Genomic DNA, 15,736 nt, shown 5'->3' with positions numbered 1-15,736 from the left:
AAATAAATACAGTTAGTCATGGATGGATAGTTGAAATTTCTTCATAGTAAAACGAGAAAAGTATTTTAAAATTTCGTTATTGTAGTAAAAATTGTACATTCTTGCAGTACGGGAACAGTCCAACTATTGGTCTGTTTCAGTACTTTTTAATAGTACAGATAAAAGTTCGGGAACGCAAATCTAGTAAATATTTCAAAATCAACATAACATCTGATCAGAAGTAGGCATTCCTGTTTACCATTTTTACTCAGCCAAATTTCTCGAGTAAAAATTTTGTGTTGGCTGTTGGTTAAAGTTACTTCCTGAACAGAAAAAATAGAAAATATCCTGATATCCTCATGGAGGTGATCGATGCTCGTCATCTGGACTCACCCGGTTGCAATTTGCAGTGCATTATTTTGAGTAGTTTGCAAGGGTCTCCATTGTGTATCACTGAGGATAGAAGTCCAGTTCGTGGCTTTGTATGTCGTTACCAACGTTTATTTGTCCTTGCCCCAGGATGTGCCATCAACATTTTTCAGAACTTTATTTCTAGCTTCCACCTTCTGGTTGACTTAGTTGGAATGCGAGGAGAAACGATCGAGAAACGAAGTCCAGTACGATGTAAACGTACTATAACACCTACACTAGGACCAAAGACATAAAAGTATAAAGATAGCACAATTGATACGTAAACAATTTCCAACAGATGGATTTTTCTCTGTTGTTACGATATCATAACAACAGAGAGAACAACATTAAACGTTTTTAATGCTACATCTAAAGCTTATTAAATAAAAAAATATATTTTGAGTGCAGATCTCCGATTTTATTTACAATTTATAAACACATTATCGCGTATTGGCGTTTTTTTTTCCAATTAACACCTCTCCTCCTTGGCTCACGTCCTATTTGGTATTAGAATGTTCAGAGCCATGTCTCCATATGTAGCTTAAGCTACGAATTTGACTTTATCCATAGATGGTGGTTTGTGTTTTGCAGGTTGACTTCGATCTTCTTTAAGAATTTGAGCACAATGTTCAGACTTTCTAAGCCTTGTGTATCAGTGAACTCTTCTACTGCGAAGGAGTCACATAGTTGCGAAAAGCATCTTCTTTTGTTATTAAATTTACGAAAATTAAAAATTTTATGCGCAGCTGTTTGGATTCTGTTGAACGACTCGTACTTTATAGGTTATCCGTATTTGAAAACACACGTGTTAGTTAAGCGAACGCTTAACAACCGCCATTTTGTAAAAATCTATTTTTAAGCCCGTGGGCGTGTAATTCTCATTTAAAATTTTTAAGGTCACGTCTTTCTTGTGAGCCGTCCGAGGACGAACTGTATTGGCGTTTTTATTGTTAACATGCCTCTGTTGTACCTGATTCCCCCTGGATATTTTTTTATAAACTATTTTGTCAAAATGGATTTTGTCGAGTCTTTACGGTTTCTATGTCTTTGCTAGGACTACATTTAGATTTACGAAATCCACCCGATCTCAAATGTCAATTAAAGCAAATTTACATATAATGGTGTTTTTACACGATATGTATTTTACATATGTGCTGTCACTTATTTCATTCATATGTAATTCCTTATGTGTGTCAAAATTAGCGGCGTACACAAAACATTTATTTTTGTGTTCAAATCGGCATATGTATTTTACATATGACATAACCTTTAACAAAAAAAATCACTTTTATTTTTTCTTAAATCAACATCTTTTTTATTAAACACCTACAAACGAAATAATAATTTGTAATTGTTGCCTTTTCATCTTTTTCTTTGACTTGCAATTGAAATATTTACTTCCAACAGCTGATTTTCTTATGTTTCACATACGAAAATAGAGCGCGTCCTATTCGGAAAAAAAATACATATGTAATTGCATATCGTTTTAACACATTGAAATTTCCGTATGTTTCACATGACGAGTTCGATTTCCATATGCAAAAAAGTGACAGCAATATGTAAAATACATATCGTGTAAAAACACCATAACATTTAATAATGATTAAAGGTGTTTTTTTTTACTTTCCAAACGATCAGAGTATTGCAAAAACCTTTCCATTGTGGTAATTCTTCTATTCTTTTTCAAATTGTAAACAAATATTTTTGGCGCAAATTAATGATTTTGTATGTATACTAACAAACATCAGCTGATCGGCATATAGATCATGATTAAAGGTATGTGTAAACAATTAAGGTGTATTTCTGGATTTCGTTAATCGAGTCGATTTAAAATCGTATATGTAAATGTACTTTTACATAGCGTATACATCATGGCACAATATATAGGTAGTCCATTTAGCGCAGCTGATGACTTGATTAACTTCCAAAGTGCATAATTTCCATGGCACAATAAATATGTGGTCAACATAGCGCAACTGATAACTCGATTAAAAGCGGATTTACGTATAACATTTAAAAATGATTAAAGCCTGAATCAGTGTTTATTTTCCTAATCTGGCTGAATTTACCACGATTTATCATACAAATTTAAATCACCGTGCGGCAGGGTTTATTATAAATCATGATAATGAGATGCAACGCAGCTAATGTACGATAATTTTTTGGTTCAAATTAATAATATTGTATACATCAGTTGATTGGCATGATTAAAGGCATGTGTAAAAAATTAGGGTATATTTCTGGGTTTCGTTAATCGAGTCGATTTAAAATAGTATATGTAAATGTACTTTAACACTCTTTGCATGTGAATATAATTATAATAGGGCACTACTACAGAGTTGCATATCATGTTTTTTTTCCTATTTAAGTTATTGGCCCGCCTCCCGATTATCGAGTATTAATAGCGCCACCACAGATTATGTAGACTTTGTCTACGAGCCTTCAAAATACATTTAATTTAAACACTGATTTCCTTGGTGAATTGACCAAATCGTTAGGATAATTCCAATGATAATGAAATCCTCAACCGTTCGGATTCCATTGAACGACTCGGACTTTATAGGTTATCCGTATTCGAAAAAACACGTGTTAATTAGGCGAACGCTTAACAACCGCCATTTTGTAAAAAATCTATTTTTAAGCCCGAGGGCGTATAATGCTTTCTTAAACTTTTTAGATCACGTCCTTCTTGTGAGCCGTCCGAAGACGAACTCCAAGCATATCATGTTGTGTACTACCTTTATTTCCTCACTGGGCTTCCGATTTCCAGTAAATATCGTTTGAAGCAGATAGAAAACATGCACCAAACAACTAGATTTTATAATTCTCAAGGTAAATATACAAATATGTTGTTTTATATGCCTAGATTAGCACAATCACTGATTTGCCTATTGTCATTCAATTAAATATTTGAAATTGCCTTGTGTTATCGAATTATAACTAAACGAAGACAAAGAAAGTTCCATCGGTTCATTTCACGGAATACAATTCAATCAGCTGTTGTTTACAGCTGATACTTTATCGCCTTTATATCTCATACTCATTCGTAAACACAACGATATTTCGCCAATTTTCTCCGCTTTCCTCATTCGTTTCATTGGGAACTAGTTCCCATTGATTCATTTCACAGAATCGTTCATTTGAACCTAGTTCATTGCAACACTACACAAGCAACGCCAAGCAGCAGATATAGATTATAAATTAATTTAATTTTTACAATGGAAATTTTGCCAGAAAATTAAACATTTATTGTGCAAACAAATAGAAAAACGTAAATATTACAGGCAGCAGTGCCTGTAAATACAAAAACTTCTGGAAATTTGCCTAAATATTGAGGCTATTTTGTGTATTTGTGAAAAAGCAAGATGGCAGCATTAAATATAAAGCCTATAACTGGAGTAGGAGGAGGTGGAGGTATGTCTGGCCTGGCAGGATATGGTTATGGAGATTTTTTCCATATTTATACATTTATTTTTTAGGCACAACAAATTTGCTTTCCAACCTGCCTGCCACCGCGGAGAAAAATAAACAATGGCAACGTGAATTACTTATGGAACGCATACGTTCCCATTCGTCACAGCACAAGACGTTTCCGGAGCTCTCCAAGGCCATGCGTATGGGAATGTTGGAGAAACGTTATCCCTTGGATGCTGTGGAAAAGGCAAATCTACAAAAATGTCTAGACAATATGCAGCATTGTATTAAGGTCACCTCGAGACAAGGTTTGGTGGAGAGATTAGAAAGTCTCTCGCGTCAATTGAGTTTGAAATTTTCCGATGACTCAAAGGCCCTCTTCATTTCCACGGATATGTTTTATTTGGAGATTTTATTAGACTCAAATGGTTCGCTGACAGATGTAAAGGTCCATCATGAATCCAAAGTGGAACAACAGTCCTGCAGTGAATTGGTCGACTGTTTAAATCGTGGTGACTTTGCAGATTTTACAGCCCAACTGGAGGGGTTCTCTTCGATTTATCAACTAAATGCCGAATCGAAAGTTAAAATCAAGGCCTACGATGCCATGCAAGCCATGGAAACAGATTTGTATAACATTTTCCAGATGCAAAATTTCTCAAAAGATGCCGCTCAAGTGCTGCAAGATTCCGCTGTGGGTATTGTAATGCAACGCCGTGGCGGTCATCCAATGCGTTTGGTATATTTCGTATCACCCTATGATTTAATATCGGTGGAAAATAAGACGTTGCAACCCATTACCCTGGATACATTTAATAATAAATCGATAGGATTTAGTGTTACGGTTAACCTGGAAGCTTCTTCGGCTAATAAATTACAAATTTTGCCAACAGTGACATTTTCAAAAGATCCTCAAACCGGCATGGATGTACCGGTATTTGCCCCCTTGACTCAAATGAATTCAATGTTGCTGCCGGCTACTTTTGTTTTACGTTTAAATAAACCGCTACCGGTTTGTTATAACACCCTGCGAGGTATGGGTTTGTGTCCCGCAGCTGGTAATGAAAATAGTCCAACAATGTCATCATCATCGGCTCTCGAATCGCAAAATAAACCACCGATAATTACAAATATTATGAGTCTAATTATTCAGACGGCATCCGAACAGCAGACGAAGACAAATCAAAAGGGGTTGTTCGTACATCTTCCGGATCAGACGCATTGCTATTATTTTACGGAGAATAAGCTGATGAAGGTGAGTTTAAAAATTATTTAAATAATTATGCATTTTTTGTAATTTATATTTTTAAATATATTTTCAGTCCACCCTAATACACTCGGTACCATTCACAGAGCCCTCACAGGTCCATAAAATTTTGGAATTTCTAAAAAAAATGGCTCTGTTCTATTCCCTGTTGGCGAGTTGTGTACGGCCCCAGGCTAAGGTGGCAGTGGGTAAGTTTAAGAGCGGAATTTTTGCTTATGAGATTTGACAACCATTAACCAAATCGTATCGTTATGTGGGAGCGTACCAGAAACTTGGACCAATATTAATAATTTTTGGAAGGGAGATTCGCAATACACTGAGAATCTAAAATATCAAATTACAGCCAATTCTGATGAAAACTGTACCCAACAACCTCAAAAAACCGAATATTAGAGGATACCCATATATAGGAGCTATCCCGAAACTTGGCCAATATTAATAATTTTTTGTACGTAGATTTGCTATACCTTGAGAACCCAAAATACCAAATTACAGCCAATTCGGATGAAAAAAACGTCCCAATAACCTCAAAATACCGAATATTAGGGGCTACCGTTATATGGGAGCTACCCTGAAACTTGGGCCAATATTAATAATTTTTAGTGCTGAGATTCACTATAGATTGAGAACTCAAAATACCAAATTTCAGCCAATTCGGTTGAAATACGTCCCCAAAATGTCGAAGATTGGGGGTACCATTATATGGGAGCTACCCCGAAATTTGGACCAATATTAATATTTTTTTGTAGGGAGATTCGCTATGCATTGATCACCCAAAATACCAAATTTCAGCCGATTTGGTTAAATAAACTTGCACAATCTCCCCAAAATACCGAATATTGGGGCGTACCCTTATATGGGGTCTATACCAAAAAGTAGACCGATATATCCCATTTGCAGTATCAAACATCCTGGAAGTATTAGCAATGTCTGTGCAAAATTTCAGAGCTCTATCATTTATATTATTGCGATCTCTATCGAGATTTCAGCGGACGGATCGACCTAGAATTTTATTCTGTTTATTTTTAAATCGATTTTAAAGTTTCTAATCCCCTTTTCTCCTCTTTCCTTTTTTCCAGATTTAGAATCCACCACCGTGCTGGAGGTAAATGCCATATCATTTCAACAAATTTCCGTTGCCCTACAACATCCCTATGAAGAATCAATGGCCACGGTGGAATTTGATCTGCGTTCTGGCAAGCCACAATGTAGCATTTATAGCATTAGTCATAACTATGAAATGTTGTCAATGAAATTGACCAGCATAGCTCAGAAATGCCTATCGATACCGGTAACAATACGAGCCCTGCTAAAATTTTGGGATCAAGAACGTATGCAAATGTTTCAGCGGAATATGGGTGGTACACCCACTCATGGTATGGGTGGTGGCAACAATATTTCTGGTGCTGGTGGACCCAGTGGAGGTGGAGTTGCAGGTGGTGGGACAGGTGTCTCGGGAAATATGGGTGGTGCAGCCCACTCGGCATATGGAAATTTTAATATAACCGGAGGTGGTACAAATGACCCAGGAGGTGGTGGCGGCGGAGGTGGTGTTGGTGGCGGTATGCAGCGTATGTCCACTTCGGCTGCTGTGGGGCTTAATATTAAAATGGAACCCACTAACCAACAGCAACAACAACAAAGGCCAGGAGGTCTTATGAACCAAATGTCCACAGCCACGGGCCTGCCAGCTGCAGCTGCGGCCGCAGGTTATCTAAAGTACAAAAATGAAATTAAGCAGGAGGATTTTCATGAGAGCCCAAAGAGTCAAAATACAAACCTAACAAGCAATTTAACAGCTGATACCATGGCTGCTGCTGCTAGCAATCTAATGCAATCTAATCTCGATATTAACTCTTTGGGCCATACACAATCGCAACAACAACACCAATTGGAACAACAGATTGCAGAAAATGAAATTGCCGATAAATATAAAAATATATGGAAAGATAAAACCACAGGGCTAAAGAATACGGTTAGCATAACGCCGATAAATGCGGGTGATACCAATACAGGCGGAGCCATGACCTCATCTGCCTCCTCCTCCCCCATGGATGTTAAACGTACCGGTGGCATAGAAATCATACCCTTGACTGGTGGTCAGGCAAATAATGCTTCCAATAGTCCCATAAATTCAGGGGGGTCATCGACAATTACCATAACACCCATTAATGCGGGACCCACAGCCGGCGGTGTGGCATCTCCGGCCCATAACAAAGACAAGAAACCCTCAAATTCACCTTCGTATAACGCGGCAGGCTCCTCAATTACTACCTCGTCTATGAACTCCAATTCTAACGCAAGCTGCCCCTCCAACAACTCCTCCTCTTTATTATCATCCTCATCATCGAGCAGTAAACGTTCCCTGGAAGGTTCCTCCCTGGATGGTCAAAAGGATAAGAAACGCAAAAAACGCCGAGATGACTCACCCATGGGACCACCCGAGAAAATCTTTTCCCGGCAAAATTCACCTGCCGGTTCTGCAGATGCTGCAGGCGCCGTGTCAAGGAAATTTCCCTCACCCTCTTCCTCGCCCAAAGGCTCATCTGGAGGTTTATTGGCTTCCTCAGTGGCGGGGTCATCCCTCTCGGCCAGACCAAGCCCCAAACATTCACCGGTCTATAGCAGTCCCAAACACAATACCGCATCGAATAGCCCCAAGTCGCCATTTGGTACCCATTCACCTAAACATGGTTCGTCGGGGAAGCCCAGTATGTCCACTTTGAAAAGTGCTGCAGCTGCCAGTCCCAAAGGTGACAAATCATCATCGGGGTCAACAGGGTCTTCTTCGATTTCGACATCAGCGGTACTTAGCAGTGCCGGCTTGGTACGTTCAATGGTGGCAAATTCAAATGCAGGCAACTCCGCTTCCTCATCGTCGTCCTCTTCCTCCTCCTCGTCCTCTTCTTCCTCGTTGTCCTGTTCCTCTTCCGGTGGATCTTCAATATCATCCGTAGCGGGTAATACAAATCTGGTGGCCGCTGTAAAATCTGCCGCTGCGGCAGCTGTTAAATCCAGCATGGGTCTCAATTCTTCTTCTGCTCAATTACAACAACAACAGCAACAAATGAAATCGGTTCCCAGCCTAAATCTAATGTCGCAGTCCGCAGCACCAGCATTTAATACTGCCGGCAGTTCGAATTCCGTTTCGGGTTTAGATTTGAATTCGGCCATGCGTAAAGGTGTTACCACTGCGGTAAGTCACCTTATTACAGTTTAACAAGACAAAACAAAAACCACAACAACAACACTTCTTTTTTTTTGTTGGTATTTTGTTGCTATTACCTCTTTTTGTTGCATTTGCATTTGCTTGCATTCCTACTAGATAGCTAACCCCACCCACCCCACTCTTATTTCCAAATTTACACTTCCAGAATGTATTTGGTATTTTTGTAATTTTATTTTGTATTGGTATATATTTTATTATTGTTCTTTTAGTTTGCATTTTTCTTTTGCTATAGCCTTAATTGATTCCTAAATTGATTTTTATGTACAACAACTAAAATAATTAATAATAATTAAATTAAATGACAAAAATATATATAAACAAAATATTTTGTTCCTATTAAAAGCTTTTACTTGTAGTTTGTTTAACACCATTAGCTTTGATGTGTTTCCTTTTTTTATTGTTGTTATTTTTTCTGCCACCAAAATAGTTGCTAGTTTTTCCGGATACTTTTGTCGTATTGTGGTAGTTTATTCAAGTTATGATCCACATTATTTGGCCATTGTAATACACTGAGTTATACTAATGCATGCTTGTTGTTATTGGAATTTTTAATTTTCAAGGACCCTTTAAATGCTTGGATTTTTTTAAAAATATTTTTTTTCGAGGCGTGGATTTTTTTTAAACATTTTTTTCAAGAACCTTTCAGAGGCGTGGATTTTTTAAAAATATTTTTTTGAAGGACCTTTCCGAGGCGTGGATTTTCTTTAAAGTAGTTTTATGGACATTTCCGAGGAGTGAATTTTTTTAAAGTAGTTTTATGGACATTTCCGAGGAGTGGATTTTTTTAAAGTAGTTTTATGGACATTTCCGAGGAGTGGATTTTTTTAAAGTAGTTTTTCACTACTTTACCTTTCACTGGTGCGGATTTTTTAAAAGTAGTTTTTAGTGACCTTTCCGAGGCGCGGGATTTTGTAAAAGTAGCATTTAGGGATCTTTCAGAGGCTTGTTTTTTTTAAAGCAGTTTTAGGGACTTTTCAGACGCCTGGATTTTTTTAAAGAGCGTGGATTTTTTAAAAGTTGTTTTTAGAGACCTTTAAGAGGCGTGGATTTTTAAAAGTAGTTTTTAGAGACCTTTAAGAGGTATAGATTTTTTAAAGCAGTTTTGAGGGAACTTTCAGAGGCATAGATTTTTTAAAAGCAGTTTTTAGGGAACTTTAAGAGCGTGGATTTTTTTAAAAGTAGTTTTTAGGGAACTTTAAGAGCGTGGATTTTTTTAAAAGTAGTTTTTAAAGACCTTTAAAAGGCGTGGATTTTTTTAAAAATAGTTTTTGGAACCTTTCAGGACCAGGCTTCTGAAAGGTTCCTAAAAAATTAAAATTAGTTTTTGGGAAACTTTCAGGGCGCAGATTTTTTAAAAGTTGTTTTTAGGAACAAGAAAAACGTGAGCATGAGCAAATCGAGAGTCAGAATGAAGTCCGAAAATTCTACCAACGGGTAAAACACCAAACCGAAGGCTTTGGTGCAGGCATATCCTCCTGTAGAAATAAAGAGGGAAACCTGGTGGCAGATACAGACAGCGTGTTGAGGATCTGGAAGGAGCATTTTGAAAAGCTTATGGTATCAAATAGTGGCGGTAAAGAAGATACCCCAAAACCATTTATTCGTCGATTATAAAGCCGCATTCGACAGCCCTATCCATTCAGAGGTGTTTAAAGCCATGTCTACGTTCGGCATTCTTGCAAAATGAATACGGCTATTCAGGATAACTTTAAGTGGCACAAGGTCTGCAGTTAAGTCGAAAAGGTCCTATTGAAGCCCTTCGATGCCGAAAGAGGATTCAGACAAGGTGACAGTTTGTCGTGTGATCATACCACATATTCGTCGACTATAAAGCCGCATTCGCGAAAGCCCTATCCGTTCAGAGGTGTTTAAAGCCATGTCTACGATCGGCATTCCTGCAAAAATAATACCGCTATCCAAGATAATTTTAAGTGGCACAATGTCAGCAGTTAAACTCGGAAGGGCCTATCGGAGCCCTTTAATACCGAACGAGGATTCAGACAAGGTGACAGTTTGTCGTGTGATCTTTTTAACATCCTGCTGGTAAAGGTCATACGAGACGCAAAGGTGAACAGAAATGACACTCTGTACACCAAAAAACACATTTTACTCGCCTACGCCTACGATGACATCGACATAATGGGTCGAACACGGAGTGCGGAAACAGCCAACTTTGAACAAATTGAGAAGGAGTCTGCCAAAGTGGATCTGGCAGTAAACGGCGGGAAGACCAAGCTGATAGTATCAACGCGCAAGACGTACAGTGGACTCCTGCCAACTGTGGAACTTGATAACTACAGCTTCGATGTAGTTAAAGATTTTTTATACCTTGATACCGCAATAAATAAAACGAATGACATCACTTTTGAAATTCGGAGAAGGATTGTGATGGCCAACAGATGCTACTATGGTCTAAGTAAGCAGTTTAGAAACAAGGCCATCTCCCGCCAGACCAAACTCACCCTTTACAAGACGCTGATACTACCTGTGCTGTTATATGGATCTGAAGCATGGGTACTTGCGCAAGCAGATGAGGCAGCTCTTGGGGTGTTTGAAATAAAAATTCTCCGAAAGATCTACGGACTGATCTGCGTCGAAGGTGAATATCGGCGTCGAATGAACCACGAGCTTTACAATTTATACGCGGACATAGTCAGTCGTATTGAGCTGCAGCGATTACGATGGCTAGGTTATGTTGTGCGAATGAATGAGAATGTTCGAGCTCAAAAGGCATATAAAAGCGAGCCTACTGATGATGGTTCCCGTAGAAGGAGAAGGCCATGAATTAGATGGAAAGACCAAGTAGAAATCAACATCTCCAGCTACGTAAGTGAGTTTTTATGGACCATTCAGAGATGTGGATTTTCAAAAATATTTTTTCAAGGACCTTTCAGAGGCGTGGATTTTTTAAAAATATGTTTTGAAAGGCCTTTCAGAGGCGTGGGTCTTGAAAAAATGTTTAAAATATTTTTTAAGATCCAGAGGCGTGTGACTTTAAAATTTTTTAAAAATATTTTTTCAAGGTCCAGAGGCATTGGCTTTTAAAATCAAAATAAAAAATACGATTTTTAAAAATATTCCTTGAGGGCTTTACAAAGTCTTAGGGATTTTTTTAAATATTTTTTTTCTGGGATATTATTTTTTAAATAATGTTTTGCAAAGTATGATCATTTTTTAATTGGTTTTTAAAACTTTGGACATTTTAACAGTTTTTTATTAGACATTGATTTACAAAAAGATTTTCCAATAGTTTAGAAATAACATTTTTTGGATTTATAATTACGAATAATTTTCTTATTTTAGGTTAGGTTAGAACAATTTGAGGTTAGGTCTGTTTAAAAAGTTCGCAGATTTGCTCTGCAGGTTTGCTCTGCTTTATGGCAATACAAAATACAGACATTTTGGATTATACCGCTCCTTAAGATGAAAAATAGAATTATAATTAATAAATAATTAAGGATATTTTTGTATTTGAGGTTAGGATAGGCAAATTTGAGTTTAAGTAAAATTAAAAAAAGTGACACAAAATTTAGTTTATTATGTTCCATAAGATCATAAAATTGCTTTATATCCTAATTCGAATTATTATGGATGAATAAATAAGCATATTTTTCTATTTGAGGTTAGGTTAGAAAAATTTGAGGTTAGGTCAAATTAAAAAAAAATACAGACATGTTGGATTATTCCGCTCTTTTAGATGAAAATTTAGCTCAATGGCTCACATAGAATTATTATTGATAAATAATTAAAGATATTTTTGTATTTGAGGTTAGGTTAAAAATATATGAGGTTAGGTTAGAAAAATTTGAGGTTTGGTCAAATTAAAAAAGTTGCAGAAATTTTAGTTAATTATGTTCCATAAGATCATCAAAATTGCTTTATAGCCTACATATAATTATTATGTACAAGTAATTAAGCATGTTTTCCTAATTGAGGTTAGGTTAGAAAAATTTGAGGTTAGGTCAAATTAAATTTTTGTCGAAATTTTTAGTTTATTTGACTTCTCATGCTGGTAAATTTGCTCTCTTTAATATTAAAGCCCTTACGTAAGTATTAAATAAATTGTAAATGTAAAAAAAACAACAACCCACACCTCCCAGCATTTAAAGAAGAAGGGCCAAGGTAAGTATTTTTTCTTTTTATTATGAAATTGAAATTTAGTAATTGACCTTATTTGTAAAAGGTCAGGAATGCTGGAAATGTATCGAATATGTAAACAACACTATTTTTTTATAAAAAAATTATAAAAACAAAAATTCACAACAAATTTTTTAAATCTCTTTAAATTGCAAACATAACCTCAAACACATTTTTTTGTCTGTAAACATAGTTTTGCATGCCAAAATGTGCGTGTGTGTGTGTGTGTGAAAGTGTATAAATAACTGTAATAAATACCAATTGCATTTAATTCTTTTATAATTGTGAGTGCGAATGTGTGTTCGATGGCCAATTAAAAACAAAAAATGCACATAACCTCAAATTAGAGAATTTTGTTTTTTTGGTTGTTTGAAATTTTATATTCTGCATGCCTTATTAGATTACATTTATTTGTTGTGTGTTTTAATTTAAATATATATGTTTGTACATTTTTGATTATCAATGCAAAAATATTTGTTTTCTTGTTCTTTTTTTGGCGTCTCTGCTTCTTCCACCACTTCCTCTGTACCATCATCACCAATTAATTTGTTTTCTATCTACTCTTGGATGTACCCTGGGTATTCTCCCCCTTTCTGATCTCGCCTTTGTCAGGTTAGTTTGATGACGTCGACACCAGCTACAGCAACAACAGCAGCAACAATATGCAAATCGCCAGCGTTGCAGGTGCCGGTGGACTTGGAGCGGTCGTCGGACAAAATCAGCAACAACAAGCAGCCACGATCACAGGCAGCGCCAATGTCTCACCCTGGCATCAGTGAGGAGAGGCTGGGGAAAATGAAACACAGTTCTTCGTCGTCGTCGTCGTCGAATAGTAATTCTAACCCGAATAGCAATAATGAATATATGGTTAAGACAAGTCAAGAGGGTCTAAAAATGACCATCAATAAAACCAGTTCATCGATATCCAAGGTTTCTTCCTCCACATGCAGCACAGCAACCTCGTCATCATCCGGTAATTCCAGCTCTAGTAAATCCTCTTTGAAATCCTCACAGCGCACGTCATCGCCTTCCAGACATGGCTCAAGTTCAAGTTCCAGCAGTAAAAAGGCTCATACGGGTTTAAAACCTGGTGTGTCCAGTGGACCGGCCTCAAAGAAATCATCATCTTCGTCGGGAGCAACATCTTCACGATCATCCTTATCCACATCATCATCGACAAAACATACCTTTCAAAAATCCAATTCCTCCGGGAGTCTTAGTACAAAATCATCATCAGGGTTATCGTCCTCCTCATCAAGCGGTTTTGGTTTATCTAAAAGTCACAGTACAAATTCATTTGGTGATTATTCAAGGAAATCATCTTCATCGAAGAAATCACACAGTGCTTCCACCTCACCGGCATTGCCCACCCCCTACACCTCATCATCACATTCCCAGCCGGCCTCTCTATTAGATCATCAGGCGGATATGTTGAAAATCTTACATTATGCCTCGCCCACAATGGCCGCCAATATGGAGGGTTTTATGAAAGGTTTAAATTCCAAATTTCAAATACCAAAATTATCACAACGTAATGCAACAGCAACAACAACAACATCACCAGCAGCTGCAACAACACCAGCGGCGGATGCCAACCAACATCCAACTGCAATTAATGATAAGAAATCAAATGCCACACAATCATCTGTATCCGTCCATATTTTAAAATCAACCGCCACCTCTACCACATCATCAGCATCCTCCTCATCGTGCTCCTCCGCCACATCCGCAACGTTATCATCTAACTCAACTAAATCCTTGCCATTGAATTATCTTAATAACAGCAGCAGCACCATCACCACAAAGACACCAGCAAATGCATCACATTTGGCAGATGAGTCGCCCTCACCACTAATGGCGGCGGTGCAGGCAACCAAAACCACACCACCCTTGGCAAGTAAATGACAAATGGGAGTTTTCAAATCAATTGCGATTGTCACAATATCTACCATTCATAGCTGAAATATCTTAACGGAATTTCTAGATACCCTAATTGTTGTGATGCGCTCCATGTGTGGGTGTTTGTGTGTGTGTGATTTCTGTGGACCAAGTTATATCACCTTCAAAGGCTGGCTGACTTTTGTAGTTGTTCGAAATGCCTTGAATACTCTCGTACATACATACGTACATTGTTGTTGGTAATTTATTTATTTATTATTTCGATTTTTGGAAAATCATCTCATTAAGAAAAAAAAACAATTGTAAAGAAATTAAAAAGAAGAAGAAAAAAATTATTATGAAATTTTGTTATAAAAAATATGTGAAAAGAAAAATTAATAATTAATAAACATGAATTGTATTTAATTATAAAAAAAATTGTAATATTATTGGAAATATGTTTGTAAATATGTGAGCAACACAAATAATTTTTCTAAGAGAAAATTTGATACCGCTATTTCATCACTAAATATTATTGATACAGATTTGGGTTGTTCGGTGACCTATAGTGAAATTTGATGTAGAATATTTCCACCATTGACATCGAAGCCCTTAAATGGAGGATAATCGAAGAAATCGGTCTAAACCTAAAGATGATCAAAATAACCTAAAAATAATATTCCTTTTTTATTATGTAAGTTCGAACCCCTATTTTTTTAAGATAAATATTATAGCTACAGATTTCGTTTGTTCGGTGACCTATAGTGGAATTTAATGTAGAATATTTCCTACATTGATATCCAAACCCAAAAGTGAAGATTAAGGGGAGAAATGGGCACAAAATGAAAACATAACCTCCAAAAAAGTTTAATTTAATAATTATTCAAATTTTTACCCCTATTTTTTAGGATAAATATTGTAGCTACAGAATTCCTTTGTTCCGCGACCCATAGTGAAATTTTGTGTAGAATATTTTCCCCATTGATATCAAACCCCCCAAATGAAGAATAACGGGAGAAATCGTATCAAACCTAAAACCTTTTGATATTAACCTCAAAAATCATACATTTGTCAATTATTCAAATTGACACCCATATTTTCTTAACAACCATTATAGCCACAGATTTCTTTTGGTCCATGACCCATAGTGAAATTTGATGTATAATAGTTTTACCATTGACATCCAAGCCCTAAAATGATGTATAACGGGAGAAATCGGTTCAAACCTGAATGTTATCAAAATAACCTAAAAATAAATGTATTTATACCCTTCACCACACTGTGGTACAGGGTATTATGTCTTTGTGCATATGTTTGTAACAGGCAAAAATAATCGAGATAGACCCATGGTTCCTTTTGAGAATATGCATAGAATCACTTTCTGAGTCGATTTATGCATGTCCGACCGTCCGTCCGTCTGT

At 36.8% G+C, this 15,736-nt stretch overlaps 2 protein-coding genes across 2 annotated transcripts in view; one reads left to right on the top strand and one right to left on the bottom strand.

The window, feature by feature from the left end:
• The window catches only part of LOC133325420 (ceramide glucosyltransferase), a 61,377-nt gene extending 53,050 nt beyond the window's left edge, over positions 1 to 8,327 (bottom strand). The window contains exon 1 of the mRNA XM_061534187.1: positions 8,318 to 8,327. The gene's annotated coding sequence lies outside the window, so the exon portion shown is untranslated. The remainder of the gene's footprint in view (positions 1 to 8,317) is intronic.
• LOC133325429 (mediator of RNA polymerase II transcription subunit 1) lies at positions 3,756 to 14,334 on the top strand (the record flags this gene model as incomplete). The annotated part of the gene is made up of 9 exons (XM_061534197.1): positions 3,756 to 3,804; positions 3,870 to 5,059; positions 5,127 to 5,259; positions 6,151 to 6,456; positions 6,496 to 7,832; positions 8,001 to 8,267; positions 13,050 to 13,249; positions 13,289 to 13,456; positions 13,490 to 14,334. Coding segments are annotated over exons 1-9 (4,495 nt in total), but the record flags the coding sequence as incomplete, so codon positions are not given.
• Between the last annotated feature and the right edge of the window lie 1,402 nt (positions 14,335 to 15,736).

This window comes from Musca vetustissima, unplaced genomic scaffold (assembly GCF_032173495.1).
Source record: "Musca vetustissima isolate MV318-11 ecotype Yass unplaced genomic scaffold, APGP_CSIRO_Mvet_v1 utg8386, whole genome shotgun sequence".
NCBI lineage: Eukaryota > Metazoa > Arthropoda > Insecta > Diptera > Muscidae > Musca > Musca vetustissima.
The sequence above is the reverse complement of the archived record's forward strand: the minus strand, read 5'-3'. Positions and strand labels throughout refer to the sequence as shown.